This window comes from Rutilus rutilus (genome assembly GCF_951802725.1).
Source record: "Rutilus rutilus genome assembly, chromosome: 8".
NCBI classification, from domain to species: domain Eukaryota; kingdom Metazoa; phylum Chordata; class Actinopteri; order Cypriniformes; family Leuciscidae; genus Rutilus; species Rutilus rutilus.
In genome coordinates this window covers 39701700-39723880 of record NC_140222.1, presented here as the reverse complement: position 1 = coordinate 39723880, position 22181 = coordinate 39701700, and the positions used below count along the sequence as shown (strand labels likewise).

Genomic DNA, 22181 nt, shown 5'->3' with positions numbered 1-22181 from the left:
TTACTCTGAATCTTTCCCACGGCTTCTGGAACGAGAATAAATGAAGGGGCGGGGCTTGATTTTCTTTTTCCATGGGGAACTGATTTGATGGTTTGCTATTGGTGGATCTCGTGTGATTGACAGGTTGCCCCGCCCTCGCGCCAGTAAACGCATCATCAGCGAAGAGATGCAAAGAGGAAGTTGTTTTGATTCAAGATTAAGAAGCACATGAATAAAAATAAATAAAAATCATTTATATTATAATATACACTGCAATATTCCATAAAAATTGTCCATTTTGATTTCATGGTGACTTTAATGAATCCTTCAGCCTCAGAGGACCTTGAGTAAATAAGGACCTGAAACCTAAACCAACACGTGAATGAAAGCCACAATTACAAAGTTCTGCATATTCACCTCTGTGAGTATATTAATAACTTATGATGGAAATATGCTAAATTTTACATTTCTAATCCACTTTAGTGTAAAAAAAATGTGTTCGCATTCAAATGCTAACCGTAGTCAAGTGCATTTTGGGATACAGAAATCAAATTCTGCTAAGTATAGTTAGCGTTAAAGTCGCATACTCCTTCCAGTGTACTTACTGTAGAAATAACAAGATGCTATTCGCTGCGTCGCCAAGGTTTAAATATATTTTATGGCTTTTTTATCATTTTATTTTGCTGTCGTTTCCTTTACAAGTGTTATTGTTGTGGTTGATATTATGTGCTTTAATATTAAGCTTATTATTCTGTATGTTCCCATTTTCTGCAATTATATATATATATATATAATATGGCTGCATCAGACAGACGTGAAAGAAGTTGATGAAAACATCACACTATTTTAAAATCCAAGATTCAGCGTCAAACTTGTGTAAAATTATTCTCAAATCTTTCTTTTATTAACAAAAGAAAGCGCTATACATAATTACAGCATTTCTTTTACAACAAGTATGCTTTAGTGGTTAAAATAGAGTTCACTTTCACCTTTTGTACTGTCAACTTAAATTTTAATCAAATTAATAAATTTTACTCATCATGTAATACAAAAACAAACCAAACAAACGACCTAATAAAACAAACCTAATTCTTCAGGAAATGGCACTGTAGTAGAAGATAATGAACAGAATAAAAAGCAAACGTTTCATCCACAACTGGTTACGTTTCGCTAAAGGAAAGGGAAAAACAAAACAAGATGCCCGTGCTTCACATTTAAACTAATATATACAGTCCACTGAATATATCCAGGGTGCAGAAACATTTTTAATTTCATATGCAGCCATACGAGCTACTTAAAGTAGGAAATCAGATTATGTACAATGAGGGCCATATACAGGTGGTACATTCAACACTTTCCTCTAGTGTTCACACAATTTCACAAGATAACAGCCGATAAAAACACCATCAAACACCCAGGTCATAGTTCACTCAAACATTTTTTTTTTTTTTTTAATAATAGTACTTTGCATAAAGTAAAAAAAAAAAAAAAAAAATCATTGTGAAAATATGTCATGATAAGTGTACTTTTCCAAAATGTGATCATTACTAAGTGCAATATAGTAATAAAAAAACAAAAAATGATTGGTTTTAATCTTTTTCATGAATTAAAAGCTGTTCAACAAATACTTAGACAATGCCTAAACACCTTATAATTTAATATCTCACTGATTTATTATGTTGTTGCATCAGGAAATGAGCAAAAATGTGGTTTAATCGTCATGGAAACGTGTTTTTCTTCCCTTCTGGTTGTGGAGTGAAATATGACCCGGCAAGTTCGTGAAGAGATTCACTCAAAAACATCATAATGGAAATCAACAACTGAAGAAAATGTTCCCCCTGGATTTAAAACGCGTTAATACTGAATAAAACAATCAAACACTTTTGTTCTGGCCGCTTTATAAATCCCACACGCCTTTTCTCCACCCCATTCTTTCTTCAGTTTACACTGGTCAAAAAAACAAAACAATCACACACACACACACACACAAAAAACAGTCAACATGTGCTCGGGTCCACAAACCGAAAATCCACGAAGAGAAGAGAAACCGCCATTCCTGAAACTCTCGGTATTGCCGTGGTCCACTTAAATCCGTTAAGCAGTGCGAGAAAACAAGGCTTTACGCTCCACGCTCGCAGTGTGTGTGTGGAGGAAGAGACCCGTGGACGCCCGCCAATGCCAATGGTGCGTTACAAATCTGCAGAGAGAGACCAGACGCGTATACAAGCAGACAGCGTCGAGATATACAGCCCTTTGGACGTTTTCAAGAAACCAAATCAAATATTTGGAAGAAGAAAAAAACAATTAAGAGTATGGTGATAAAAAAAAGAAAAGAAATCACATACAGTATTAATATGTGGGTGCACGTATAAACAGTTAAACTACATTGTATTTAATTTAAGCAAATTCAGTGAAAATAACAACAAAACTTGCCATTCTTGTACCTAATAGCAGATCCATCACATATTGTATTATTCTGGTGAACTAAATAAGCCGTGAAGCAGCGGAGAAGCTTGAGCGAGTCCGTCTATCGTTCACCCGTGATTCTGCAGCACCAGCGTTTACGGTACGTTGTCATGCAGAGCAGACGTGAGTCAGTGTTTTTCTGTTACAGCATCATCCACAAGTGGCTAAAGCTTGTGTTCGCCTGAAGCCTTGAAGCAGAGAAGTGGACTTCTGACAGCTAGACTCGTCCAGCCATCCACAGGTACAGTATCGTTTGGCACAGCATCACAACAAGCCATCTTTTCCAGACATTGTTGTACTATCGATCATGTGTAGATCCCAAATTATAGCAGCGTATTCAAATAATCGGATCGTTTTGAGATATCGTAAAACTGCTAATTGAGGAACAAAGGCCATTCAGGATGCGATGAGGGCGGGAAATTATATATTTTTTAGACATGATGTACTACAGTGGTATTCAAACTGTAGACAGTGAGTGTCGATGGCAGTGCAAGAGTGTCCAGCATTGTTTTGAAGGCAAGTTTACTCATTATTTCACCCTCATGTCTTTCCAAACCTGCCGATTCATGATGCTAATATAATCATTTTAGGCTGTTTAGCTCTAAAAATGAACAAAATTTGACAAAGAAAATTGCCAGTCACCATTTAAGTAAATGGAGAGAAGGTCAGACACGGCAAAGTAAGTGTTAAAAAGGTTTGAAATGACATGAGGTTTGGAAAAAGATTTGGTGAAGCATTCCTTAATGACACACTAACAGCCATTAAACCCACACCGAACTTACTTCACAACAAAAACTCTTTTTTTTTTTTTTTTTACCTCAAAAGATTGAGATCTTAAAAGCGATCTCAAAAATGAATGATAAATCGGATCAGATGAGGCGTTCCCAAAAGAAAGAAAGATTCAACTGAAGATACTTCAACTGTGGTGCCGCGGACAGGCTTGAATGTTTACTGAGAGTGAACATGATCGTATCCCGCTGTCCGACATCAGAGTCTTTCGGCAAAAAGGTGAACACCCAGCAGTGATAGTGCAGACGTCTCTCTATGAAATACTGACGTAAAGTTGCGTGTCGGTGTATAAATGTGAACCAAAAATGATCTGTCATCTCACTACCTACCAAAATGAGTCCATGAGGAGACGCAATCCTCCTTCAAACGTCCTGTTACGCCTCTCAGTACTCCTGTATGTATGGGTTTATGAACCCCACGGCACGCAGCAAGGCAGTAATAAATACAATGGCAGTCTGATTGCATGGCATGAGTGATCCCTGGAATATCAGTGAGTGAACAGTCACACTGGCCTCAGTCTCCTTTGGGATTGTCCATGTTAACCACCCGCAGCTCCGTGAGCGTGGCACCGCTGCTACCCGTGGGCTGCTGGTTTATCAACATCTGGAACGGCAGAAACACAACTGTGAGAGGAGCCCAATGACTGCATGTTCTTATGCATCTTCATCATAAGAGAAAGTCAATAACACTTTCCTGCCTGTCAATCATACAACTGGGTTTCAGTGTCAAATTTAAAAACAGCGGTTACAGTGTTTTGAGAAAATAATGTTTCATGTTATGAGAATGCCAAAACATTACAAGAATAAAGGTGCAAGGTTTGGAAAATAAAGGCATTTTGTTACAAGAATAAAAGTGTTTTAAGAACAATCTTGTAACATTACAGGAACAAATGCATGTTACGAGAATGAAGACGTAACATTACAAAAATAAAGGCATGTTATGGGAATAAAATCATAACACATACACAATAATAATGGCATTGTGTTACAAGAATAAAAGCGTAACATTACAAGAATAAAGGCATAATGTTGCGAAAATATAAAAATGTTACGAGAATAAAGGCATAAATGTTACGAGAATAAAGGTATAATGTTACGAGAATAAAGGCATAATGTTACGAGAATAAAGCCATAAATGTTACGAGAATAAAGGCATAACGTTACGAGAATAAAGGTATAATGTTACGAGAATAAAGGCATAATGTTACGAGAATAAAGGCATAACGTTACGGGAATAAAGGCATAACGTTACGAGAATAAAGCCATAATGTTACGAGAATAAAGGCATAAATGTTACGAGAATAAAGGCATAACGTTACGAGAATAAAGGTATAATGTTACGAGAATAAAGGCATAACGTTACGAGAATAAAGGCATAATGTTACGAGAATAAAGGCATAATGTTACGAGAATAAAGCCATAAACGTTACGAGAATAAAGGCATAACGTTACGAGAATAAAGGCATAACGTTACGAGAATAAAGGCATAACGTTACGGGAATAAAGGCATAATGTTACGAGAATAAAGGCATAATGTTACGAGAATAAAGCCATAAATGTTACGAGAATAAAGGCATAATGTTACGAGAATAAAGGCATAAATGTTACGAGAATAAAGGTATAATGTTACGAGAATAAAGGCATAATGTTACGAGAATAAAGGCATAACGTTACGGGAATAAAGGCATAATGTTACGAGAATAAAGGCATAATGTTACGAGAATAAAGCCATAAATGTTACGAGAATAAAGGCATAATGTTACGGGAATAAAGGCATAATGTTACGAGAATAAAGGCATAATGTTACGAGAATAAAGCCATAAATGTTACGAGAATAAAGGCATAATGTTACGAGAATAAAGGCATAACGTTACGAGAATAAAGGCATAATGTTACGAGAATAAAGGCATAATGTTACGAGAATAAAGGCATAACGTTACGGGAATAAAGGCATAATGTTACAAGAACAAAAATGTAACATGACAAGAACAAAGGCATAATGTTACAAGAAAATGTTTTACCTTACAAGAATAAATAAATGGCATTGTGTAAAAAAATTAACATTGCAAAAATAAATGCATAATGTTACGAAAATATAAAAATGTAGCATTACAATAAAGGCATGTTACAAAAAACGTAACATTACAAGAAAAAAATCATAATATTATGATATAAAAAAATCATAACATTACAAGAAAAAAATCATTATTATGAGATAAAAAATCATAACATTACAAGAAAAAAATCATAATATTAAGAAAAAAATCATAATATTATGATATAAAAATCATAACATTACAAGAAAAAATCATAATATTATGAGATAAAAAAATCATAACATTACAAGAAAAAAATCATAATATTATGATATAAAAAATCATAACATTACAAGAAAAAAATCATAATATTAGGATATAAAAATCATAACATTACAAGAAAAGTCATAATATTATGCGATAAAAAAATCATAACATTGAGATAAAAAAATCATAACATTACAAGAAAAAATCATAATATTATGAGATAAAAAAATCATAACATTATGAGATAAAAAAATCATAACATTACAAGAAAAAAATCATAATATTATGATATAAAAATCATAACATTACAAGAAAAATCATAATATGCGATAAAAAAATCATAACATTGAGATAAAAAAATCATAACATTACAAGAAAAAATCATAATATTATGAGATAAAAAAAATCATAACATTATGAGATAAAAAAATCATAACATTACAAGAAAAAAATCTATATTATGACACAAAAAAATCATAACATTACAAGAAAAAAGTCAAATACTACGAGAACAAAGGCATAATGTTACAAGAAAAAAAATTCACAATACAAGAATAAAGGCATAATATTATGAGCAAAAAGGCATTGAGTTACAAGAATAAACACGTAACATTGTCATAATATTATGCCTTTACTCTTGGAACGTAATGTTTTGTTTTCTTGTAACACAATAAAGGCTTAATATTGTGAAGTATAAACATTGCAAGAAAAGAAAAAAAAGACATTATTACGTAATTCAAGAATTTTTATTTTTTTTGTATTAGCTAGAATGTTTCAGAAGCTCCTTTGACATACAAAACCCAATAAACTTTTAGATACAATGCTGTTAAATTTACAGAGAAAGCTGTACAAGTAAAATTATACAGTGAACAAAAGTTTCATGTAAAGAAATGCTCACGGTTTTAATATATTACCGAATGAAGCGGAACGGCTGAAACTGGGATCTGTACAGTTCCTGGAGGTCCTGTGAGAAACATCTGAGGAACTGCACCTAAACACGACCAACAAACAACACAAACACAATAAAAGCACTTTTTAACAACAGTTAATGGAATTTCCATGCTTAGAATATTTCCAAATCGATATCTTTTCACTACGCCAATTCCAACGAGACATTAATACACACATGCATCCGTCCGACTGACCTGAGTCTTGGGCTTGCGTGTGGGACACGTGCATCGCAGCGTGCGACTGTGGGAAGGTATTGAGCACAGTCAGGCCCCCATCGGCTAGGCCAGAGGTGGATGTAGCATACATGACGTGCGCTCCAGGGTACATCATGTGACCCGCCACCGAAGAAGGCACTGAGGACGTGACTATAGTAGCAGTGTGGCTCACTGTGGGAGTGCAGAAGAGACACAGATGATGTGTGACTGATCGACAGTATGGAGTCAGAGAGGAGAGAGGAGGTTGTTGCAGTGAGTACCGGCGGAGCTGCTGGAGGTCTGGCTGATCTCGGGACTGCTGTCGCTGCTTTGAGGACTGGGGTGAACCTGGATGGCCTGTAACTGTTGAGGCATCGCACCACCTGACACACAACAGCAGAAAACACACACACACACAGTGCACTTTTAATACCAGCCATAGTTATATACATGAATGAACTGCACACCCGACAACTAAAACTATTTCAAATAGTTTATGAAATGTAAACTTTAAAAGCAAAAAAGCAAATATTACATGAAAAATGTAACCTAAAATGTAACCATGAGTGCAACTACCCAGCAAGCAATTGTGTGTTTAAAAGACCTCTAATAGCCGCCCATACACAGCCCAGACGTTTAGGCTAAAACAAGGCAGAATTTGAGCTGTCAGTGAAAAATTAATAGACGTCTAAACCAGAGCCCAAGAATAGACTAGTCATCAATTAGATAACGCAATGCAATGAGTGAAGAAATTAACACAAACACTGTGTAATCACGGTTTACTTTGCTCACATGATGGAATATCAAACATCTCAAGGTTATTTTGGCTAGAAGTGTGTTACTCATAGCCGGACTATATCGGGTCTATAGTTAACCAAGACCCTGACGGCTATCGCTTGCTGGGTAACAAGCTATAATATCACCTATATGTAACATAGAGAATAAATTAAAGCTAAATAGAAATATAAAAAAAAATAAAGCACATAAAAACCTAAAACTGAATAAATAATACAAAAATAACACTGACACACACTGTCGATTACATGTTGCTTTAAAATGTAGTATTTTAATGGTTTATTGCTAAATTCTATGAATTAATAAATAATTTGTTTTATTTAATTTTACTCACAAACAAGACATCACCAATAATGGTTTATATATATATATATTTTAGGGCTGTGAAACGATTAATCACATCTAAAATAAAAGTTTGTGTTTACATAATATATGTGTGTGAACTGTGTATAATTATATTGTATATGTACATGTATATATTTAAGAAAAATGTGGTTTTTTTTATATAAAATATTTATATTTAACAAATTATATATATATATATATATATATGCAAATATTTCTTAAATATATGACATGCATGTGTGTGTGTGTGTGTGTGTGTGTGTGTGTGTGTGTGTGTGTGTGTGTGTATATATATATATATATATATATATATATATATATATATATATATATATATATATACACACACACACACACACACAGTACACACACATATATTATGTATACACAAACGTTTATTTTGGACGCGATTAATCGTTTCACAGCCCTAATATATATATATATATAAACCATTATTGGTGATGTACTGTTTGTGAGTAAAATTAAATAAAACAAATGTCACATACGTCAAACTCGTTACATTTAACTTAATGTTTTGAAGAATCCCTTATTATTTGCATTAGTTGTGTTACTTGCAATGCCACCACTATAAGAGAATAATTTAAGAAAGCTGTAGCATGCAAACCCAACGCACATCTGCAGTGCAGCCCCCACAGTGAGTCTAGTTTCCCTCCAGACGGCCACACACACACACACACACACACACACACACACACACACACACACACACACACACACACACACACACACAGAGTCTGAGACACACTGACCTGTAAGCGACACAGCGGCCGGCAGGCGGAAGAGCGTGGCCTGAGCAGCGGGTTGTGTGTGTGCGGGGACAGCGGAGGAGGAGGAGGTGCTGGTGCTAGTCATGGCGTGGCTGTTTTGCGTCTGTGGACACTGTATGGCCAGAGAGTGTGTCTGCAGCTGACTGAGAGGAATAGTGTGTGTGCCAGGCGGGAGAGAGGCGCCTGCGGGACACACAGCGACACCCTCAGCAAGCCACGCTGAACTCGCATGTTCAAGGCCTAGTCACAGCAAGCATGGGCTCCAATTCACTTCCAAACTCAATACATTTCTTTAATATTTAAAGGTGGTTACGCTGCAAAATGATAACTCGCTACGGATTAAATTCATCATAATTATTTAATGAAGGAAGCACACAAAAAAATTTATGACAAAGCCCTAAAACGGGGAATTAATCGGCATAACCGCAATTATTTTTTTGTCAATTAATCGCCAAACTTCATAATCGTGACAGGCCTAATTGGAGAACAAACGTCTGGTATGGCGAATGAGTTTGAACAGATTCACAGCGCTGGGGTTTATCATCTCGGGGATATTACAATAAGCATATTTCAATAAACATCTCGATGCTCTCAAACGAGCGATTCATCTCTTGAATACGGTGTATAATCTTAGTCTTTGATGTAAATGTTTGATTTGTGGGTCAATGACGAACAAGAATGTTTACGATCCAAGTTTTAAATTCTTAGTTTAAAATGTAATATTTATAATTATGTTGGTTTCATATGGTTTTATATATTAAGTAAAAAAAAAGTTTAAAAGTAATGTGGTGTGACCATCAAGCAAAAGTAAAAAATGTCCACTTTGTGCACACATATTGATTATTAATTAAGATTTTTTATTATTTTTTTTATTCAGCTTTCAAAGAATTCTTTTTAAATATTATGACACTTTATTGCCTTCAAAACCATCAAACATTAAGCCTTAAAACTTTCTGGTCAGGCTTTCTCAAGTTAACTTCAAAGTTTGTCTTATGATATTTAATAATCCTTAAATATCATCAGTTTTTGAGTCACCGCACCACCTGACCTACCCTTGCCTCGTCATAAAAAGGTGATAATATATCTGATATTGTAAGGGTCTATGATATATGTCCATGACACTTTTTCAAGCTGTTTGCACCACATGATTGATTTGGCTAATTTTTTTTTTTTTTTAAATAATAAAATAACATTAATTAAATAAAAATAAGATTATGCCAAGGATTTTTATTTTTTACTGACATTTTTAATCTATCTAAAACTTTAATTTTAATGAAATAATTTATTTAAATAAATAAAAGCATGCATAAAACACACACACACAGAGATATATATATATATATATATATATATATAAAATATTCCATGAATTCAGCTTATTGTAAAATGGCACAGCTTTTTAAATATCTAAATGTACACTCTTAAGATCAGTCAATCAAGCATTATATTATGATAGTCAAGCATATTTGTCATTTTAACTGACTTTAGGACTGGTGGTGGTGCTTAAGATATTGTTGGTCATTCATTGTTTCTGTAAAAAAAAAATTGCTAATAGTAATTATTATTAAAAGATAATCCTACTACTAATAATAATGACAATATACAACAAATGAGTTGTTGGGTTCACGAATCACGTTATCAGCGTGCGCTCGAACTGATTTGCTGAAATTAAAACAGGGATGAGCGCCAGCCAATGAGATTGCTGTTTGCGCATTAGCTCCGCCCACTACCGGAGAAACCGGGATATCCTCTGCTTGTTCTTAAAAGCTGAATAATTCCAGATGAACTCCGTTATTTTGAAAGGAAAATACAAACAAGAATATCGTTTACATGCAGCGCGTCGATTTTGTGTGGTATGTAAGACTCTCTCTCGCTCTCTCTCTCTCTCTTTGCGTGTGTGAGAGAAACGCGGCGGCGAGTCGTGCGCCTTCACACTAGAGTTTACGGTGCGTCAAACTGAGCTGAGCTGAATTTGAAATACTAGTACAGATCGCTTGACGGAGAGCGAAACTCTCAAGCGCTCAGTCAGTGTTCAGCGAGTGAAAGTATATACTAAACTTATACTTGGCATCTAACACACACACACACACAGGCGAGTAAAATCTAAGAATTTATCAGCCAATGGCTAATGATTGACATTATTTAGTCGCCTAGAGTGAAATTTGCTCGCATTGTAGAGGGTTGGACATAGAAACTTCCTGAACTGAATTTGAATTGAATCTGGATAAACGATAATTTCATGTAAATTGTCTAAATATGTTGCGAGTTTCTTAATGATTTGATTTGTTTGTTGCATCGCTCTTGATGTGAATAGGCCTTTACACAGACGAAATCAGCTGGAAGCAGAATTCAAAGTGAGCAGGCATGCAAGCAAGCCAATAAGTTCATGTGCATTAAAACACGCCAATGTCATGCAAGCTGATGCAATGCATCATGCAAACCCATCTGGAAAGTCAAATAAGAGTTAATCTGGACTAATCTGTACAAGGAAGAAATGCAACAAAGGCACGACTGAACGCAGGCCCGCACCTGGCATGAGTGTGAATCCTCCGGGCAGCTGCATCACGCCGGCGGGAGAGCTCTTGAGCACGGTGCCGTTCGCACCGGAGACGCTCTGAGCGCCCATGGACCAACAGGTGGTGCCGGACAGCGAGGGGACGCTGCTGTGAGTGTGTGTGTGCATGGCCACTGAGGAGGAGGAGGGAGAGGAAGACGCCGAGGACTGTGTGGTCGTGCTGTTGGTGCCTCCAGGTAAAGTGGCAGAGGTGAACGTGGGCTTCATCATTTCCTGCAACAGCAAAGGCAGAAATTTAAAGATTTTAAGGAGCACAAATTTAGAGGGACAATCAATAATCTTTTTTTATGTCACAATACAACACAGATATGCTCAAATCGGCATTTATGTTTATAAAAATAAGACACTAGTGCTAAAGGGCATTAGATAACTTCACTGATAAAACTTTTAATATTTAATATTAATACGTTTAATATTTGAAGTTAACTTGATAGGTGGCATATGTGTGTATGTATGTGTGTATATGTATATATATATATATATATATATATAGTACCAGTCAAAAGTTTGGAAACATTACTATTTTTAATGTTTTTGAAAGAAGTCTCTTATGCTCATCAAGCCTGCAGTTAAAAAACCAAAAAAAAAAAACAGTAATATTATGAAATATTATTACAATTTAAAATAATGGTTCTCTTTTTTAATATATTTTAAAATGTAATTTATTTTTGTGATGCAAAGCTGAATTTTCATCAGCAAGTACTCCAGTCTTTGGTGTCTTATGATCCTTCAGAAATCATTCTAATATGATGATTTGATACTCAGTTATTATCAATGATGGAAACAGTTGTGCTGTTTAATATATTTTTTTGGAATACTTTTTTCAGGATTCATTGATGAGTAAAACGTTAACAGCATTTATTCATAAAAACAGCATTTATTCAAAATAAAAACATTTCTAACAATATAAATCGTTTCCATCACCTTTTATCAATTTAACGCATCCTTGTTGAATTAAAGTACTAATTTCTTTAAAAAAAAAAATAGTTATTGTTCCCAAACTTTTGAACGGTAGTGTATATTGTTACAAAAGATTTCTATTCTAAATAAATACAGTTCTTTTAAACTTTTTATTCATCAAATAATCCTGAAAAAAGTATCTCAGGTTATAAAAAAATATTAAACAGCACAACTGTTTCCAACATTGATCATAAATCAGCATATTAGAATGATTTCTGAAGGATCATAAGACACCAAAGACTGGAGTACTTGCTGATGAAAATTCAGCTTTGCATCACAAAAATAAATTACATTTTAAAATATATTAAAAAAGAGAACCATTATTTTAAATTGTAATAATATTTCATAATATTACGTTTTTTTTTTTTTTTTTTTTTTTTAAATGCAGGCTTGATGAGCATAAGAGACTTCTTTCAAAAACATTAAAAATAGTAATGTTTCCAAACTTTTGACTGGTACTGTGTATATATATATACATACACACACAGTATGAAAAAGTATGAATCAAACTAACATTTGTAACTATTTGAATGCATTTTGCTTAATTATACATGACGCATTATATAATAAATATACTCAAAATATTCAAAAATATATTATATAAATGTTAACAGCATTCTATGAGTGAAGTCTTTGCTCATGGATAATTATGTCTGAGTAATTATCCAAACTGTTTTGTGACAAAAAGCAGAACCATTTATACATTACATAACGTAATAACGCCTATTTGTCAAATAACACTTCACAAATGAAAGGTACTTCATCTTTTTGTTTATTATCTGGAACGCATTTATTTGAAACTCGATGGACACAAACCAAACTATAGGACTATTCATAACTATATGAATGAGAAGTCTGGGATCACTTTCATAATACAGGGTTCGTACAGATCCTGTGAAAAGAAATTCCAGGACTTTCAAGGACTTTTCAAGCACTGCTTTTTTGGTTTTCAAGGACTACGATCCGAGATCTCACTTATCAAACAATATCTTTAGTATTTAAAAAAATGTCAGATATAAGGTATCCAAAACACAACTTACAACGCATTTAATAATATATATATATATATTAAATAAAGTTAATAATGGCTATTATTGTTCAATAAATAATAGTTTATATTATAATGTTGCCGTACTTCGTATTATCAGACAGGCTGCAGTGTTACTTTTGTGTGAAAATGTTGTATTTTTTGTTTTGTTTTCAAAAAATATATTGTATTTTAAGTAAGTAAAGCACCTCTTCATAAATATGGCTGTTTTCAAGGGTTTTCCATGACTTAAAATGTCAAAAAGTCAAATTCAAGTGCCTCAAGCACCTTGTACGATGAACGAAAACATCGAAAACTTTCTATAAAAATTAAAAAACGATAATCTTTTGTGGTCCGAAGAAGAAAGCCGACATTAATTTGATGTCACAGAGTTCTCCTGTGGTGGACCAGGAGTGATTGATCGCAGCAGAGCCTGTCGTGTGATAAAGGCAATTGTGTCACGGCTATCCTGAGAACGGCAGCTGCCTTCGCAGGAAAACAGGTGTCCACACAGCGAGAGAGAGAGAGAGAGAGAGCGCTGCTATTTCAGGCAGCTCTCAACAAAACCCACCGAACGGGGACGACGGATCCGGCAGCCTGTGAGCCATCAAACGAAGGGGACAAGAAAATACATCAAACTGAGCTTGACTGAGAGACTAGAGCAGATCTGATCTAGATAAATCGATAAACCATGAACGTTTTAAGATTCTTGATACCAATTTTGATACAAGAGCAAAAATGAATATGAAGTAAGTGTCGTTAAACATTCAAATAGAATCAAATTGGTACAGGAATACTATCAAGAAGACTTTTCTGTTGAAGGATAACTGTCGAACCTAGGGTCTTTTTGTTAATCTACCCGAGTCAAACTTTCGTTTAAAAGCATAATTACGATGGAAACGCCACTTTTAAAATTGACCGTATTTTCGTTTTAGGTTAAAATGCCTTGTGTAAAAGGGAGTGCTTTTACGATAGCATCAAAAATGGCTATTTTTAAAACACTAAGAAGGCTCGACACAACATGAACCTGTGCTGGATGTATCACCAGGGGCTCTACACATGAACTCCAGCATTGAGAACAGTGTTTGTGTTCACAGAGTTTACTAAAAAGAAAGGTTTTGTACGACTCACTTTATCAGTTAAGTGTTTCCAGTGGCTGGAATTTCGTCAGTCAGAAGTAGTCGATCTCCGAATGCAACGTAACGAACAGACTCCACATGAGGAAAAATGTCATGAACTTGAAAATTATCCATGAATTTACATGGAAACAAGCTTTAGGAGCTTTCCATCTTTACTCTCCTCATGTTACGTTGCATTCGGAGTCGTAATTACGACTTGGGAAGTAGGAAATTTGTAACGTTAGCGTTAGATATTGTTTGGATGCATGGCTATTGATAGCTAGCTAAATCGATGCTAAAAATGCTTTAAGTTTGACAGTAACTGAAGAAGTTTAATTCACATTACACTAGTTATCTTGCTAAAGCGTGCTTATTCTTAGGGTTGGCTGCATTAACTGTTTATTGGCCTCTTCACATTAATGTTATAGCCTCTGCCCCTGTCGATCCTGGCATGAGGAGACCATCGAGTGTCAATCCGTTCACACTGGCAAAGAAAAGAGGAAAAATGATGGAGGAGAGGCGAGATGAGTGCCACAGGTTTGCTGCCTTCTCCTACAGTGGAGGCTCCACGGTGGAGGTGTGTAAAGCTGTGAGTGGGGTTGTTGTAACTTTACTGTTAAGGTTGTTGGCCAGGTGTCTAGGTCATCTCTTAAGTTAGCATAGATAATGTTTTTGACCTTTTATAGTAAGCGCCAATGATAAAACAAGGCTATTTTTATGTTTTGTGTTCTGGTGATGTCAACTATAGGGAGATGATAAGGGCCTTAGGCCCCAGATATCAGTCCCCCAGTCGAGACATGCACTCAAATACCCTCATATCTGCAGTAGAGAAAGAAAACGTCAAGATTGACTGCCGATGGCTGGACCACTACCTGACAGCGTCAGTCCACTATTACCCCTTTTCCACCAAAAAAAGAACTGGTGCTGGTTCAAAGTTGGTTCAACTTGCGAACCTTCTCAGAACCTTTGTTTTCCACTGCCTAGAGAGCCCAGCGAACGACGTCGTTACGTCACTGTGTAGGTCGCCATACGCCTTAGCTTTCCCAACTTCAAGCATAACAATTACAATGGCGGACTACATCGTCTTTCTGCAAATGTTTCTCCTGGCTTTGCGATCCTATATTGGGGTCAGAAGAAGACGTTTAGAACACATTTGTGCTGCTCGTCATCGATTACTATAGACGTTCGAGAAGAAGTTCGACAATAACCCCGCCCCCGACGTAAGCATGACGTGGTGAAAGAACGGTTCTAGTCCAGCAAAGAGTTGGTGCCGCTTTGGAACCAATTTTCCTGGCCGAGAACCGGTTCTTTGGCTGTCGAAACACAAAGAACTGGTTTGCGAGTAGGCACCGGCTCCGAACCGGCACCAGCACTGCCTTGGTAGAAAAGGGGTACCGTATTTTCCGGACTATAAGTCGCACTTTTTTTCATAGTTTGGCTGGTCCTGGGACTTATATTCAGGTGCGACTTATATATCAAAATTAATTCAGACTGAGATGAAAACATTACCGTCTACAGCCGCGAGAGGGCGCTCTATGGCGGAGTTGTTCAGAAGCGACACCGAGAATGAAGAAAATTCAATGGATTCAGTGATGTGGAATGAGATTGCGGGAGCTTGGTGAACTTGTTTACTGGTAACTTGCTTGCTGGACTCGCTGGCTTATGTTAATTTAGCCTATTCAGCCTCCCAGGTATATGTTCTTTAAGCTATTGTGTAGCTGAATAACTGTTAATGTGTTGCGTTAACATACCGGACACCTATTCAGCCTGTTGTTCTGTGTGCTACTGTGTAGTTGAATAACTTGCCTTTCCATATTAAATGTCTGTTCTTGGTCTTGGATTTTGTGAAATTAATTTCTAAATAAATGCGACTTATAGTCCAGTGCGACTTATATATGTTTTTTTTCCTCTTCATGACGCATTTTTTGACTGATGCGACTTATAGTCCGGAAAATACGGTATATGTAAGAGAGGGCTCCATGAAAGAGAAAGTGCTACATACACATGACATGATCCCAGACAGGGGAAATTGTAGCAGAAGTGATTCAATATAAAAGGACAGAGTAGTTGTGGTTACAGTAGATAATGCAGCAAACATTGAAGCAATAAAATGCAATAATTAAAAAAAAATAAACAGCGCATGGCAATTGAAGTAAGAACAAAGACCACTAAGATTCATCCTCAGTGAGTCCAGTAGCCTGGTGGTGGGACATAGGGGATACTCTGCCAATGCTTTCTGATTTGGCCAACAAGGTATCTCTGTTTGCAAGCATCATCTACTGCTGGGGACATTATCAGTCAGAGGCGGGCTTGAACATACTGACTTGAAACTGTTCATTTTGCACTAAAACTAGGCTATTTGAACATCTATTTGCTTTTTTGTGCAAGTTACATTTTGTTCCTTTGTGCTTTTTTTGTTCCTTAAAAGATATAAGTCTTTTAGTCTGTGAAATAAATCAACAAACTGGAAAAATAAAACCAAAGTTTTTTTTGAGACAACTAAACCAAAAAAATCCTGTCCAAACAGTGACAAAGGAACTGATCGTGTGCATGTCTGTGAGCAAAAACCCCTCAAATTATCTGCTAAAAGCATCATCAATCTGAGATGCTATGTGTGAGGAGGATCCCATTCCCATGATGACTTTTCAAAATGAGCTTGTCATCAGCTCAACAAGTTGAGGATCTTGCTTTAAGCAATATTTTAAACAGAGGTTTGGTTTTCTAATTCTGCATGCTCACTCACTACTTGCCCTAAATCAGTAGAGAAAAGGGGGGGATATGTCATCCAAATTTGAAAACAGCTGCAGCTTATGCGGAATGTGATCAGCCATGAGCCAAGAAAGTGTACTGGGAAAACCAGACTATATAAGGACATGTAGACAGCATCTAATCCTTATCAATGAGACTTGGACATTGTGAATAATAGACGCTGCCATGCAAAGACGTGCTCGGGGTGACGCAAATGTTCTTAAATGTGGGCAAAACTGGCATTTGCATGATAAATACTGATAGTAGAAAAAGGGGTTTTGGGTGAAAGTTCTTTCAACATTAAAATGAGCTATTGTAGTCTGGAAAACTGGGACCTACAAAGGTCAAGAGACACAGGAATGGGAAAAGGTTTCCACTTAAAGTGAAAGTCAAATGATGGACCAAGCTATGGCACTATAAAGGATGATTCGTCTTTAGATTCAACTAATCCATCAACCAACTAGTCTGAGACTAAACTAGATTAATGAGGTCAACTAGAATGTTTTTTCTTCTTTAAACTTCAGATTGGACGTAAATCTGTTGCGCCACGCATCCCGAATCAAGTTTTCTACCAACTTTCAAAACATCCAGCTATTGTGAACAAAGTGCGTCCTGATCATTCTTAAGATGATGCATCAAATGAACACGTTAACTTTTTACTACCAACTTTCAAGTTTCTACCAACTACTACATTTTCAAGATCTCAAGACCCATTGTGCTCGATCCATTCTTGCCATCGTGAACAGAAAAATGCGTCCTAAGTGAACAGCGCTTACATAAACGTCTAGACTGTGTCTTGTGAACAACAATTACTTTTGACCACCTAGTCAATTAGACAACTCGCTGACTAGTAGATTGAAAATACGTGGTAGAAACTCTGTACCTTTGGCTCGGTGAGACCATCGGCCTCTGAGACCTGGTAGGTGAGATCCGTCTCCTCGAACCCCGTGGCACTCATCCGCTGGTCTGTCGAAGGGTCGGTACGGGGTGGAGAATCAGGGGAGTTTAGGCAGGTCTGGATGAGGGCTTTACCCGTCTCACTGGTGATCATGGGCTGAAGTTTCCGCGTGGCAAACGTGTAGACGTGGCCCGTCTCGCTGGCAACCAAGAGCAAAACTTGCGTCCCCGTTAAAGTGGACAGTTCGTAAGCCTGGAAATTGAGAAGAAAGCAAGATAACAATAAGATCTTCTACTCTAAAGTGACGTTTACTTCACCAGTGGCACTAACTTATAAGCACTGGTGAACTCGTGTTTTTTAACCTCAACTCGGATTGAGTGGACAACAGTGATGATAAACATCACAAATGTTGTGAAGTGTATGCGCCAAATAAAGTCAAATGCGCTTGTGTGCCGCAATACAGCTTTATATGTGGCTCTTGAGGTAAGAAACAATGAAAAGAAGGACGAGAGGTGATGACAGCAGCCCAAGCAAAAGAACTGGTAAGAAGGGATTAACTAGAGCTAATAAGTCAGTCACTAGAGAACCTACTGCAGGTTGTCGTTACACACTCTGTGCCCGGCTTCTGCAAACTAGGCCGGTTCTCAAGATATGCAAATGCATTAAAGTCTACCGCAGTGGTAACCTGATCAGTCATCTGGCCTATTTCTGCTGAGACAGGAATGAATGACAATTGAGGGGCCAATGACAAATGAGTCAGAACAGATGAGGAAACTAACTTCAACTGAGACACGGAAGAAATCAGGCAGTAACAGAGATAGTGTGATATAGAAACCGTGGTAAACTAGTATCAGTATAGAGCTATAAAATTAGTGCTTGTAAAGTAGAAGGCTATAAATATGGTATTAGCATGTTAACTAGTATTGGCATAGTACTTGTAACAGTATAGTTTAACACCAGTGTTAGTGAACTACATCAACATGGTACTAGTTTTTAAGCACAGCACTGGTGTAAGTATAGTGGTTTGGCACTACTAGTCATACAGTAATCAACATTTGAAGTGAATCAAAAAAAGTTAATCAAAGTTGTTCTAAGACCAGAATGAGTATTGTTCAAAATTCATGTATAACTTTGATGAAAGGTTTTGATCCACTTCAAATGTTGACGACTGTAGTACGAGTACAGTACTAACACTAATATAGGATTAGTAAAGGTATACTGGTTCTAGTATCAGCATAGCTTGAGTATCAGTACAGTTAGTAATGCACAATCAGTAAATGTATCTAGTGCTAGTAATTGGTACAGTACTAACATCTGTAAATATAGCAGCAATAACAACATTAACATGTTGATAAAGTCCGAACAGTTGTACATAACTAGTGTACGGTGTTATACCACTACGATAAGCAAAGTAGTATAGTACTAGCATGTTAAGTCATATTGGTATAGTACTTGTTACAGTATAGTCTAACACCAGTGGTATAGTATTACTATGAACGCAGTGGTATGGTACTAGTATTCGTGACGTACAAGTACAGTACTAGTTTACGTATAGTTTTAAGGCACAAGTAATGGTATAAGTGTACTAGTAAAAGTATGAGTTATCAGTTTATCGATACGAAGCTAAGTAAAAGTAAAAGTATAATACTAGTATGAGTGGTGGTACTGGTATTGTAATGGTATGGTACTAGTAAGGCTCAATCTATTAGTTACAAAGACAGTGTCAATGGTACAAACCTAGTGAGTGTAGAGATAGTATATCAGTATAATAGTACATTAGTACATGACATGTATGAAAACTTTACTAGTATCAATAAATGGCAAATAAAAAAATAAGTTCCAGTTTTAGTATGAGTAATAGTTTAGCAGAAGTCACTATTATTATAGTGGATGCTGATAGTAGCACGTTACAATGCTAGAGTCAGTAAATTGCATATAAGTTAGTACAAGTATTGATACAGAATTAGTATCAGCACATTAACACATTACAATGATACAATTAAATAGTATAATGGTACTAGTATCAGTGCTGTGCTATTATAAGTTGATAAAGCACTAGTAGTGATATAGTACTAGCAACTAGTATTCCTACAGTATTAGAATCAGTATAATGATATTAATACTAGTAGTGTATCAGTATATTAGTACAGCACCAGTAGTAGTTGTAGTACCAGCATTAGCATACTGGTTTAGCACTAGTATTGGTGTCGTACATGCTCTGGTTGAACGTACCTTCTTCATAATGCCAGTCTTTCTCTTGCTGAAGGTGGTGTATCTCCTCAGCTTGTTGTCAATAAACTCCATCTTAATTTTAACCCGTCCTCGCGTTTTCTTGCCGGGTTTTGCACCCGCCACCCCGCTGGCAACTCCTCCATACCCCGCCGACAGTGCAGCGATCGCTCCCGAGGATCCCCCGACCTCCATCTCGCTCCTCTCCCGCTTCACTCCTCTCCTGTCCAGCATGGGACTCTCTTCATCATCCACGGAGTCCGAGTCTCCATCAGAGCCGCTCAGCACTGCCTCGACCGACGGCCTGTCGTCGTATCTGCCCCCATCGGGCAGGTTTATGGAGGAGTTCACCGCCCCTAAAGCCCCAGATGTGCTGCCCACCTGTAGATGGGTCAAGCCTGTGCCGTTACCTGAGCGTCCAGCCCCCCTGGCCTTCCCGTTTCCCCCCAACATCTCCGAAACCCCGACCCGCTAGCAGCACCACTGCAGTCTGCGGTAGATGTACGTTAACAGTTAGCAGATCTCTTCACTTGATACCGAACTTACCCTGCATATGCTAGGCTAAGAAACATTAGCTTCAAATAAGCACACAACTCGGACTAAACGCGAGCTATCCTTAGTTTAATTCCTGTATTGAAAGTCGTCTTGTAAACTACAAAAACAAACCTTTCAAAACTAGCCCTTTACGACCATCGTACAAAGTTTACAACGTATAGTTTCCGCCTACAGTCCATCAATCAAACCTCAACTGAACTTACGCCACATTTGGAAACGACGAATCGCGACCACACAATGTACCTCCGCGACCAGAACTAGTTACCAACAGCAACGTCGATATCACGCTTGATACTTCACGTCGAACACGTAAATTACGATATTTTGGCTGTATGGCGATTGTAATGTTTTTTGGGAGAATGTAAAGGATGATTCCGCGCTTATTTAGGGAATTTAACTCACGAGGACGTTCACCCAAAGATCTACTTTCCTCCATATAAAGCGAGTCGATGTTTCCTTATATGGTGATGGCTGTCCATGTATGGTGAGTCACAGTGCTGCGCTGCGATTGGCTACGCAAACCGCTCCGACTTTCTGATTGGTTCAAATCTGATTTGGCCGATTGAAATGGCTTACGTCATGCGCGGCGAACTGGCTGTTCTTGGACCTTAGACCTGAACATTAATATTACCGACATTTCTGGCGGAAAATATGTGATAAGGTAAATCAAAATTACTTTACTGTCTTTTAAAACAAAAACTGCTTCGTGAGACTGACCTGTCAGATTTGAGCTCTCTGTGAGAGCTGTGTAAATGATGCGATACTCCGTATAACCAGCAGATGAAGCTGTTACCTTAACTATTGGTTTAAAGTTACACTAAACTCAGGCTTTTAGCGTCTCACGCATTTAATTTGCTTACAACTAAAACATTTTTTTTTTACACATTTATCAGTCTTCCATTTTAGACCTTGTACAAGCACCTTTTTGCTCTGACAATTACAGCGTTATTGCTTTTATGATAGACATGCAAACAATATAGTTTAACTTAAGAAAATCTTTTGAAATATCACCCTTACAAGCAATATTTTAAAGGTTTTGTATTGGGGCCCTGTACTTATAAACATTTTACACCAATATTACAATATTAGTTTAGCCTTGGGCAAAGAACAGGGTACGTTTTGTAAAAGTTTTAACCCACCAAACCACCAGAAAGATGACTACCTAAAAATATATTCTCATTATTCAATAACAATAAGTTAGCCATAAAAAGTTAGAAAATGACTTTATATTCTACTTTAATGTTTTTCGAATTTTCTTATAACTCTCCACATATATATATATTTTTTGTATGTAACATTTACTTCATAGCCCACTTTTAATTTTTTATACAATGAAATCTAAGCAAAGACATCGAGTTCATGTATGACTTGCATGCTTTCTGTAAATGAGTTGGCTTTCAGTGTGTAAATATTCTTACAGGAACTGCTCAACTATTGTCATGACAACATCACATAGTTATAT

At 36.7% G+C, this 22181-nt stretch overlaps 2 protein-coding genes across 4 annotated transcripts in view; both read right to left on the bottom strand.

Moving 5' to 3' along the window:
- Window positions 1–2107, bottom strand: part of rnf13 (ring finger protein 13) — a 32735-nt gene extending 30628 nt beyond the window's left edge. The window contains exon 1 of the mRNA XM_084415942.1: window positions 2002–2107. The gene's annotated coding sequence lies outside the window, so the exon portion shown is untranslated. The remainder of the gene's footprint in view (window positions 1–2001) is intronic.
- srfa (serum response factor a) lies at window positions 862–21178 on the bottom strand. Of its 3 annotated transcripts, XR_014628120.1 has the most exons (9): window positions 20168–20922; window positions 17921–18187; window positions 11139–11397; window positions 8592–8792; window positions 6963–7064; window positions 6682–6873; window positions 6451–6527; window positions 3564–3837; window positions 862–2176 (listed from the first exon to the last, which is right to left on the bottom strand). XR_014628120.1 is itself a non-coding variant. In XM_084415939.1 (8 exons), the coding sequence occupies exons 1-8, from the start codon at window positions 20615–20617 to the stop codon at window positions 3748–3750; spliced, it is 1638 nt and encodes a 545-aa protein (XP_084272065.1). In that variant the 5' UTR covers window positions 20618–21170; the 3' UTR covers window positions 2854–3747. The 3 variants fall into 3 exon arrangements, 2 of the variants coding, with proteins under 2 accessions (XP_084272065.1, XP_084272066.1); XM_084415939.1 differs by lacking the exon at window positions 862–2176 and having other exon boundaries at window positions 2854–3837; window positions 20168–21170; XM_084415940.1 differs by lacking the exons at window positions 862–2176; window positions 8592–8792 and having other exon boundaries at window positions 2854–3837; window positions 20168–21178.
- Window positions 21179–22181: the final 1003 nt, after the last annotated feature.